This window comes from Zea mays, chromosome 1, assembly GCF_902167145.1.
Source record: "Zea mays cultivar B73 chromosome 1, Zm-B73-REFERENCE-NAM-5.0, whole genome shotgun sequence".
Taxonomy (NCBI): Eukaryota; Viridiplantae; Streptophyta; class Magnoliopsida; order Poales; family Poaceae; genus Zea; species Zea mays.
In genome coordinates this window covers 85,944,543-85,956,014 of record NC_050096.1, presented here as the reverse complement: position 1 = coordinate 85,956,014, position 11,472 = coordinate 85,944,543, and the positions used below count along the sequence as shown (strand labels likewise).

The following is an 11,472-nucleotide window of genomic DNA, read 5'->3' as shown; positions in this document are numbered from 1 at the left end:
TACGGTGTAAGTGGAACTACGTATCCTTGCTACAAACCTACAACCTCATAGACAGCGAAATAGGCTACATCAGCATTGGAGTACGTCCTAGGCAGCTGAGCTCATGGCTGCAGGGTCCAGGCTCCATAGTCGCATAGATGGCCATAGCGCCAGCACAACAGAATTGTTCCTTGGAGACAATACCAATATGGAATTCTCCATGGAGGGATGGCTTCCCATCTCCATCCACGCGGGAATAAAAAAAAAAAATCACATCTTTGTTGTCGCCGCAAATGTTCACCGGAGATTTTTTTTCTTCTTCTATCCCTATCCTTGCACGGTGAATTTTCTTCAGGGAGAATCCATCCTCATTACAAAATATAACATTTAAAGGCAAATACAAATTGATTATATCAAGTCAATATAATTGAACAAGCAGGATTTAAAATAACAACGAGTTTAGTTTACTACCTATACTAGGTTATGTGTTAAGTTTTTAGAAGAATTTTGACGGGTGCATAAGAAACAAGGACGGTTCCTTATCCCTGTCCCCATGAAACCGATGGAACCGATGGAGACTAAATCTTATTATAGTTTTAATTTTCATGAAAAATAAATTGCCACCATCCTTATTACCTATTACGCCCCGTTTAGATCATTGGAATTGAATTTCATTCTAATAATAGTAATTTAGGAATATATCAATTAAACTAATTTGATGTTATGCAAAAATATATTTGTATACTATTATTAGCAAGATATTGGAGATATTTATGTGCTAAATTTTTACTATAGAGGAGTGAAAGAAAGAGTGTCATATAAGTTACAGAGTAGAAACAAATTCTACTAATGTATATAATCATTTCTCATCCTTCATCCCATGAATTTGAGATAGACATATATTTGAACTTTGGAAAGTGGTGGAATGTCAAATTCCAAACTAAATAAGTTACTTTATTAAGTGAATTTCAATTCCTTTAAAATGAAAGGATTCGAACGTCCCGTTATAGGAATTTCTCACGAAGAATCAGGTCTCGGTTGTCATCTCTAGACAACACATAGTGTAGACATTAGTGATGCACAAACAGCTCGTTCTTCAGGTCGCGGTTGTCATCTCTAGACAACAGTGTAGGCACTAGTAATGCACAAACAGCTCGATTTGGTGTGTTTGTTCCCGGAGCTAAAACAATTTGACTAAAGTTTGACCCCTCGTTAGGAGCTAAAAGTGACGGGAATGATATATTTTTGTTATTTTAGTCACTTTTAGCTCTTAGCTCTTAATGTTTAGATCTTTAGCCTGACTAAAACTTTAGTCACTTTTGTTTTAGCTCTGAGATACAAACAAGCCCTTACTAACATGCCCTGCTGGAAGCGATACCCAGACAGTTTTTCACAAACATAACATGTTTATTATCTTCGGCGACAGGGCCCTCCTGACCAACCGGCAACCTATACTCTAAACTCCCATGCAACGGATGTTATATACATGGGCCCAAAAAATTGAACCTATCACACAAGTGCCATCACAGGGCTCCAGAGTCCAGGGAGCAAAGAGCATCTTCTCTGCAGTTCACTTCTCCTTACTTCTAATTCTAGACCACGCAATATACTATGCGCTTTTTACAGGGTGGGAAAGGTTGGAGAATATACTACTGTACTACATAGTGTGCAATCTATGTTATATGTATAGAAGACGTGCCACTTCTCTGAGCTGGCAATGCCATTCAAGGAACTCTTGTGCTCTTTTGCCTCTTCTCTTCTAGCTGTGATGCCTCGTTCAGCATGTCCACGGCGTCACTCTGCATGTTTAGCTTGGATAGTGCAACTGCCTGCATGTAGAATGCTGTTGGCCAATCAGGGTAGACGATCTGCGCTTGCATTGCATCACGGAGGGCCGCATCAGGTTGGTCACACATAAGGTAGCACAAGCTTCGTCTGGCGAATACAGTCGGTGACACCATTATCCCCACATCGACAAACTGTGCAACAAACACGGGGAAAGAAGAATCAGCTACATTGGAGTGTCCCATTGTAGGTAGGTAAATAAAATAAACCAAATTACCCCGCTCTCTACAGCTACATTTGAGTGATATATCTGGGGGGCGGGGGAGCACTTTTAAATAGCTTTTCATGAACAAGAAGCACATGCCCACCTGAGTATAGCAATCGATTGCTGCCTTAAAATCTTTGTCTTTGAAGGCAGAGTCGCCACGTTTCCTTGCATCCAGCATATCCCTCATCTGCTGTGTCCATTCTTGAAAAGACAGCTGCAGAATGGAGAATGATGCTGGTTTCAGAGGTCCTACAGAACATGAAGATTGGAACCAGAGTGCACTGGTTTATTTTACCTCATTGCTCCCTTCATCATCTCGGTAATGCGTTGTGAATAGGATCTGATAGATGGCAGTAAGGTCCATTCTGGAACAAGCTTCTCCCATGGGAGAAAGAGGGCGCTGTGGAGTAGGAGGTGCCTGTGGTTCTTCCACTGGCTTTGCAATTCCAAGCATCACATAGGACGGTACCTGTTCCATATTTTTCAAAGGAAACAGCAGCACTCATCAGGGTCATTATTGTGTTATCCAGACACACATGTCCAAATCGTTTAGTTGTCAAACACCCACACCCATTTTGGATTCCAAATGGTAATTGGCATGTCCCATAAAACATCTGCCGAACCAAAACCCCAACCTGGACACAGACACCCGCACCCATGCCCATGTAAGACGGACTCCAACCATTCCCTGGACATCGCCCCCTCTCTCCCGTGCATGTATGAATACGGTGAATTGTTTTCCAACGTTGCCCCCTCGCAAGGGTGAGAGCCTCTACTCACGCCATGAAAGGGGGGATCTCTAATCTCCCCCCTTCCATTAATCAGCGCTTTTAACTGCTAAATTGAATATTTTTAATTACCTAACAACAATGTGTATTATGGTGCTACAAATATTGTACAGTTTTATAAAACTCCAAAGACTGATGAAGAAATGTCCAATAACTCAGTTAAAGAGTAAAGGGGGGCTAAATAGGGGGAAGAATCTTTGAGGGGAGGTATTTACATATGAGTAGAAAGTATGAATAGGGAGATATGGGAGGGGGGGCCATTGGAGTTAGCCTAATGTGTTTAGAACTTTGTGGTAAAGCATACACTTTTGTAAAAGATATAATATGCCGAACAAAAAAATACTAGTAATGAGGTGCAGTTCTCGTGCGCGTTTCGAGAGAAAAAAAGACAGGTGTTTGCTCATGTTTAACTATATCTAAATATTTTGCAAACATAGCATTAAAAAACTTGGTAACATAAATCTGTGCAGTAATGCAGGAAAACATCTAATATACAGTCTAACAAAGTGGGCACCGTGAGGAATTCACTGTTCTGTTTTAACCTTTACCATTACTATTACATCATGCCAAGTATTAGGTTGCTGCTGCACAGGGGAAGGAGTGAAGCAATATCACACAGTAGTGAAGATTTCAGTTCTGTGTTAATGTTTACTATCATCTCAAGTCAGGTATTAAGTTACTCCTATACAGGGAAAGGAATGAAGCAATATCACAGGATTAGCAAGAACCAGTGTGATGCTAGGACATTAAATATACTCCTTTCACAAATACTTTTACCGAGTCAAATATGAAATAAAGAGGAATAAACATGGTTACCTCTATTTTTTTCTGCAAAGGCTCCAGAATGGAAACCAACTTTTTTATGTCAGGACGATCTCTTGGCTCATATTGTAGACACTGAGAAGCAAGATTCACCAATGTAGTAGCCACCTCAATTGAGTAGTTTCCCTCCAAATGTGAATCCATAACTGCTTGGATGTTTCTGCCTCTCATGATATCAAGCGCCTGCATGCAACAAACACAAGCATGCATGATTACCATAGTGCATACATGTCATGTATGTGTGTTTTATGCTTGTATGACCAATTGTGAAGGATGTCATTTATACAGTGCAAATTGTGCTCACATTATATGAGCTAAAGATGTGCTGTATATTCGGTTTGAGAAAAAAAATCACTGCAGTCTGCAAGCATGGGTGGCATGTGTATTTTTATATTTGCAGAAACAGACCTCATATCTAACAAAGCATAAGACATTTCTAGCAAGAAACTTACATGTGAAGGCGGTATGCGTTTCCCACTGAGAAGGTCAAGAAGTACAGTGCCAAAACTGAAAATGACACTTTCTGGAGTAACCCTGCCTGAAAATAAAACTTTCCTCAGAAAATAATACAGATGAAGCATTTCTTGCTTTTTTGTTTGCATTACTTATTGATTTCAATGACAGACAGAGACCAAGGACACACTAACCAGACCATCTCACAGCACCTGGTAACTGACTTACCAAGGGCACAATATGCTCAATTTAAATAGCACATACAAAGGAATCAGAAAATCTTAAACTGAGTCACTGATCCTTCCAAAAAACTAAATTCCAGATGTACATTTTTTCTTTTAAAATAAAAAGATCAACACTACAATTTTGGAACTCAGCTTTCAGAAATCATGTCTTTGTAGTAGCAACATTAAAAAATGATTGTCTGCTGAAAACCACCAGTTATACTGACATGAACAAATAGAGAACAGCATATTTTTCACTGGTAAGTGCAGTGGAAAAATCAAAGTCAGAAAGACAGTGTTATAAACATAACTAAGTTTAATAAGAGAAACCACTGAGATACCTACAAAAATGGTGAAATATTTCATTACTTAACATAAAACTAAAAACTGCATGCAGAGAAAAAAAAGCATGAAAGTAAAGAGATAGGGACCATTTCTCAGATATTCTGGAGGTGTATATGCTAGGTTCGTGCTATAGCTTTTTCCATCCCTGCTGTTTTTCATCAGACCAAAGCATGACAGCCGAGGGTCACCATTCTGCAACCAGAAAGTTCATTATAACTAGACATTTTTGTTTGAAAATAAGACAGTACAAAATGACATTCAACAACTGGATGCAATTAGGAGTATCAACTTATAAAACATAATTTTTGAAACTGCTCACAAAATAAGACAATACATGACATGTTACAAATCCAATGTAAGTTCTGCCAATCCTTGTATAAAATCTAATGGTATTACCAGACACAATAAATATAAGGGGCAATTGTGATTATACCCTTTGTTGGACTTGCAATTGTGATTTTAGTTGGAACTCGCTCTCCTGGGCAAGTTGATCCAACGGGAAAGTGGAAAGAGTGTTTGCAAAGCTTAACGTGGGATGGCAATAGCTCTATCAATCTGGCCCCTCAAGGGTACTGTACGGGAGTATTTATAGGCACTCGAGTGACCACCCATCCCTTGTCAAAGACGTTTATGCCCTCGAGTACCCGGTCTATCCCAGAATATTCTCACGAGAGAAGGTTACAGACTGTCATTACAGAAAAGGCTATTATAGACGCGGCCCATAATATGCTTATCCGCGTGGGGCCCGTTACAGTGGGCCGAATCCCACCTGGTCTTCCCGACGCGGTGAGGACGTGGGACTAGTAGACTTCGACAGAGCCTTCGTCTTGCAACGGAGAGGACGAAGGGGGACCGCGCCGGTCTTCATCCAACTGACGCCTTCGGCTTGCTCGGGCGTGCTCTGTGGATGTGGTCTTCGTCGGTGTAGCGAGGCGACGAAGGCATCGAGCGAAGGGTAGCGTGTTCGCCTTCGCCCCAACAATTTTACACTCCATTTTTCAACTTTATGATTTTACCCCTCTGTTTTGAAAATGAAGCTACCGTTTGCACCTCCCTCTCAACGTCGTTAGTGAAAATCATAATTAGTGATTACATAATAAAAAATGTGAAAAAAATGGTGAAAGGTCCAACGTACCCTTCTTCTATTTTGTAGGGGCACAACCCCAACAGGGGTAAAATCACAATTACATAATATAACAGTGGTTAAATCATAATAAATGCATGGGCATTTCTGTCTTTTCATGTTAGATTTAACACCGTTACTGCACGTAGAGACACAAGTGTATGAGCTTTGTTTTCAAAACGGAGTAGTAAAATCACAAAGTTGAAAAATGAGGGGTAAAATGACAATTGCAAGACCATAGAGGGGTATAATCACAAATGTCCAACTAGTCAAAAGCTATTGATATAATCATCAAGGACATATGTTGCATGGTCATCAACCCAATGGCCAACGCATTAATCAGGCTTTATGCACAACTTGTAGTACCCTATATTCAAACAAGGTGACAGGTTGCCCATTTACCTCATCAAAGAGGACCCTGTATGCATTTAGGTCATGATATAAAGGCCACCCCTTGGTACTACAGTATTCCAATGCTTGGGAAATGTAGTATGCAACTCTCAGACGCATAGCCCACTCAATAGTCTGGTTTTCCCCTGCACGTGAGCAAAACCACAGTGGCCAATAAATCAGAAGAAGCCAATCGTTGCTTCCAATTATTTGCTTGTTCATTTATGTTAAAGTAAAACCATGAGGTAAATACATTCAGTATTCGTCATGTTGCTGAAGACAAAACAAGCGATCAAACTCCGAATAATAAACTCACGAGTTTCAATATAGTTTTCCCTTTGAACTGATGTAATAAACAGAATCAGAACATATCGCACAGAAAACGTGAGTTAGTGTTGTAATCAAAGCAGAACATCTCGCGTGTCTCCTGTCAATTATCTCAGTTATTCCCCATTTACCAGAATTGCACTGCATTAGCATAGCAGCGAGTGCCGATCTTTGGAACATGATCAAATGGTACATACAGGCAACGAACTGCAGAGCACGAGAGGGGCTCACAGTGGAAAAGGTGCTTGGCGAGGGTGTCGTTGGGCATGAACTCGGCGACGAGCAGGCGATCGTCGCCGTCGCAGCAATAACCGATAAGGTTCGCCATGCTCCGGTGCCGCAGGCCTCCGACCCCCTTCGCCTCCTCCTGCAGCCAAATCAACTAGCACCCGTGAGAACCCAGGCACACCCACCGAGGCTTCCCTAGCTTCTCACCGCACGAGGCCAGAAGAAAGCAACCGAGCTTTTGCTTTGCCTACCGCGAACTGCTTGGGGTCGGGCCACGCGAGCTTGGCGAACTTCTTCACGGCAACTGCGCGCGGCGGGGCGCCGCCGGGGCCCCTGAGCTGGCCTCTGTAGACGAGGTTGGGCGCCTTCTCGCCGCTCTCGGAGACGATGTTCCCCGGCGCGAACCCGGCAGTGGCCGCGCGGAGCTCCGCCAGCGAGAACTCGGCGAGCGCCGGTACTTCCCCGGAGGCGCGGGCCGGGGGCGCGGCCTGCTGCGCGTTCAGGGAGGAGGTGGGGCCGTTCGTCGGTGGCGGTGGCGGGCGGTGGCGGTGGCGGGGCGGCTTCTCCGCCGCGTGGGGCCCTGAGCGCAGCGACGAGCGCCAGCAACCCATCAAGTCAAGTGTGAAAGGTGCGCGGCTCACTGTCCGGGCCGTTTGCTACCCTTTCCGCGGGGCGCTCGTGTGTACGCGCGTGGCGTGTGCGAGAGGAGACAGTTTTTGTAACTTGCCCCTGATTCTGATTCTCTGGGCCTGCTTTGTTCGGTCCGGGGTTTTGGGTTTGCAGTTTGCACGCCGTGCGGTTCTCGTTCATGTCGTCTTGGAGTGGGACCGTCTCGTTCTACCAATTGTATACGTTCAGACTAGGGATGGATTCGGATCGGATACGCATGGAAACAGATTCGAATATCATTATTTACCATATTTTAATCCGAATACGGATACGAATACGAATATTGTCGAATACTAATACAAAACGGATAGTTCGAATTCGGATTTACATTCGGATACTTACTTGATTTAGAACATAACATCATAATAAGTATTAATTTGTTTTATCGATGGATTTATAGTTGATAAAAATCACATTACAAGCTAATTATGAACAATAGTACATATACATTATTTAGTTGAAACTTAGTTGAATATCATATTTTTAAATAAAATATTTATACCTGATATACTTATATTTTGGACTTTAATTATAATCTTTTTTATATTAAGTATACTTGTATTTTGGACTCAAACTCCAATAATCTAATTATTCAAAATTATACTTTTTAATATTATTAAAATTTATCATTGTATATCACTAGTACGGTAAGATTAACACAGTCATTTGTTTATGATATAAATATTTTTAACATTTTAAATGGTGTACTTCAGTTTTTAGTATATTATTTAATGTTTAAAATCACTTGTAATTAGTAATTAGTAATAAAAGTAAGTTTAAATTGGTTTTATTGAATACTTTATTCTTTCGAATACGAATAGTATCGGATATTTCACGGTTTTGTCGAATGTTGTCGAATACGAATCTTAAACCGGATAGAGAAGAAACGAATTCGGATATGCCTATTTAACATCCATATTAAAATCGAATACGAATACGGATATCCATATTAGCACTTTATTCGAATACGAATACGGATGTTTCGGATGTCCAGACATTCGAATCCATCCCTAGTTCAGACCGCTAGCTGAAACAAAAAGATAGTATATTGGTGGTGTTTGTTTCAATTTAAAACAGATTTTGACAGTCAAGAATCGACTTGTTGTCAAACGCTTCGCTTCTTAGCCTCTTTTAGGCTCAACGCTTCGCTTTAATAAAAAAATGTTTAAATCAACATGAATAGGAATCCGTCACTACTTAAAGCATGTCCCCATTAAATAAGACGTCTCTTGAGAAGTTTCTAGATGGTTAAGTGAAAAAATTAAGAGATAGCCTCTTCACAAAGAGCTCGTCTCTTCACGATTTTCTATACTTATTGTCTCTTAACTATATTTATGATCTAAAATCTTAGATTTGTATCATAGAGTCTCTTAGTTGTCTCTATATTTTGAAAACCGTTCTAGGGTCGGTAGGTTGTACATGCCCTTATATCCTAAACCCTATGGACCTCTTAATCTTACTCTGTGCGTAATCCTCGCGATATTCAGATTCTCCCCGTAGCCAAATTTTTCAGGAATCCATGTTCTCAAAAAAAAACTTGTCAAAGAAAAAACTAAACCAAGGATACTTTCGTATTCACTCAAAATGTGCGGATTGAGATGAATACGAGAATATCTAAACAATATCTGATGTGTGTCGCGCGTACTATAGAATACGTGTTGTGCTTGCACTTCAGCACTTGTACCAGTTTTGTAAGGGTGTTTTGGTTCTGGCGACTAAAATTTAGCTTATGTCAATAGGATGTTTGAATGCATATAACGAGTATTAATTATAGTCTAATATAAAACTAATTATACAACTGACTAAACGACGAGATAAATTTATTAAGTCTATATAATCTATTATTAGCAAATATTTACTATAACATCATACAAATGAATCATGAACTAATTAGATATAATATGTTCGTCCTATCGTTTACTTCTCATATATGTAATTAGTTTTGTAATTATATTACATTTAATACTTATAAGCATCTAAAAAGTATCTAGTGTGATATATACTAAAATTTAGTCTGCAAAACTAAACAGCGGCTTATTCATTGTGTTGCTCCTACGCACTTGTGCCACAGCTTAGCTAGCACAAATGGTGACGCGCAATGTGTGCTCTGTGCTCTCCTGAGTCAGCTTCCGTCTCGCGTCGTTCGTATCTCGCAGCTGACAGCTGAGACTGTCAGGCCCAGTTGACATGTTCAAAGCCACGCAAACACGGCTCACAGTCGCAGGCGCTCCAGAATCGGACATCGCCGTCGACATCCCTCGATTTCGACCCGACTGGTGTCCAAGCGAAACGCGTGAGCTGCGAACACGACACTCGCATTCCGTAGGCGACGGACCGTCTTCTTCTACTACTTGCAGACTTGTAGGTGGCGCTTCTGGCGCAGTACCGGAGAACCTTCCGGGAAAAATCCATCTCGCGGCTGTGGTACGTGTCGCCGAACCAAATAAAGTTCTGGAAACTTCCTTCGGGCTTCATCGTATCGGACTGCCAATTGGGTGAGTTGCTGCGCTGGTTTGCAAACTGCAAACGATCTAGTACTTCTTTTTGATCGCGAGCAAAGCAGCTCGGCGAACTCACCGTTACGGTGTTCTGGCGAGGCCTGCCATATGCACCCGTGGTCGCACGGATGGTTAGATTCTCTTTACAAATGACCTCGTAAATTTTATCATCTAAAAATCTAAAAAAATATTCGATACTTAACAGCATTCTTTAAACTGTATCTTCTCTACATCCAGTAACGTTTTCTAGATTCTATTCTCTATAGCTATAGTGCTAACAAAATTCGATTTACCAAATTAATTTTCACTATTTACCTATCATAGGACGAATTTTAAATTAGACTAGGTCAATACCCGTGCGTTGCAACGGGAATATATAATACTATGATAACTTATATACAAAATGTGTTTTATATTGTTATAAGAAAATATTTCATAATCCATTTGTGATCCTAGCCATACATAAATTTTATTATTTTAATTTAGTTGTTTCACTACTACATTGCAACCATCAGTATCATGCAGACTTCGATATATGTTATGATTTGCATGGTCTCTCATTAGAGAGCACGTGCCACACCTGCCGATAGAAGTTTCGTCGTACATCGTTAGTCATCAGGCACGCACCACCATACACGCTTGCTTAAACAAAAAATGCAAGTGTGTGTTTGCGAAGAGAACTAAAGGCAGGCCGACACAAAAGCTACCCCGACGATGGCGAGTGGTCATTGTTGTCGGTCCTCCTCTGTTGACCTTCGGCGTCGAGATGACGCCACAATCCTTGATATAATAGTCGTCGAACGCGCGCGATATGGTGAGTACCGATCACTCTTGGCTGGGCTACCAAATGAAATGCACCCCGAGCTCATCAGCGAGGTAGTATACCTGGTCGTTGCACCACCGGATGTGCTACTCCTCTACATACATCTTGTTCGAGGACACTCACACAACAGCACAAGAATTCATGGCCGGTCAGTAGCGACTTACGTGGCAGGTTGGGCTTCAGGTGGATGATGAGCTAGACAGTGTGATGGCGTTATCGTAGGTTGCGGTGCCCAGAACAACCCGAGAGTCGTCGACATTGGCGACGACTATGAGGTCCCCATGTTTGACGATGGACAGCGCGGTGCATCCGCTCTGGACCGCGTCCAAGCGGCGGCTGCGCCGAAGCTTGCCGTACACAGCGGCGCATTGGTCACATAGGACTACTTCCAGAGGTCGAACTGGCAGTCGCCAAGTTTCTTCTCGTCGTCGGTGAGCGACGCCAACGCGAGCGCCTCGTGCTAGTGGTGTTTGTTCGGGGTTTCCAAGTAAGAAACATGGATTCATCTTTGGCATTGGTTTATGAAAATGACTTATAAGTTAGATCTATGGAAAAATATTACGGAGAATAAATGTCACACATGCAAAAAAAAATATTTAAGTTGAAAACATTATTCAAACAAAAGAAATTGCATGCAAGACTCTTCTTTAAATACTACTCCCTCAATCCAAAAATATAATTTAATAATCTCAGTGATACTTATCTACTACTACACATTGTGCAAAGGTAGCAGGTGGGCTTCGGGAGAGA

General features: G+C 41.5%; 1 protein-coding gene across 2 annotated transcripts; it reads right to left on the bottom strand.

The window, feature by feature from the left end:
• Positions 1 to 1,315: 1,315 nt before the first annotated feature.
• Positions 1,316 to 7,483, bottom strand: LOC100280241 (putative protein kinase superfamily protein). Of its 2 annotated transcripts, XM_008674946.3 has the most exons (9): positions 6,984 to 7,483; positions 6,736 to 6,871; positions 6,190 to 6,323; positions 4,751 to 4,856; positions 4,095 to 4,180; positions 3,637 to 3,825; positions 2,328 to 2,501; positions 2,133 to 2,246; positions 1,316 to 1,958 (listed from the first exon to the last, which is right to left on the bottom strand). In XM_008674946.3, exons 1-9 carry the CDS (start codon positions 7,341 to 7,343, stop codon positions 1,704 to 1,706), a joined length of 1,554 nt encoding a protein of 517 aa, XP_008673168.1. In that variant the 5' UTR covers positions 7,344 to 7,483; the 3' UTR covers positions 1,316 to 1,703.
• Between the last annotated feature and the right edge of the window lie 3,989 nt (positions 7,484 to 11,472).

Bases quoted from the DNA above. Each gene is read 5' to 3' on its own strand.
- LOC100280241 (XM_008674946.3), bottom strand. From the start codon at position 7,343: ATGGGTTGCTGGCGCTCGTCGCTGCGCTCAGGGCCCCACGCGGCGGAG. The intron at 2,247-2,327 runs GTAAAATAAACC...TCCATTCTGCAG, and splicing joins ATGATGAAGGGAGCAATGAG to CTGTCTTTTCAAGAATGGAC. The intron at 1,959-2,132 runs GTGGGCATGTGC...TTTGTTGCACAG, and splicing joins CAATCGATTGCTATACTCAG to TTTGTCGATGTGGGGATAAT.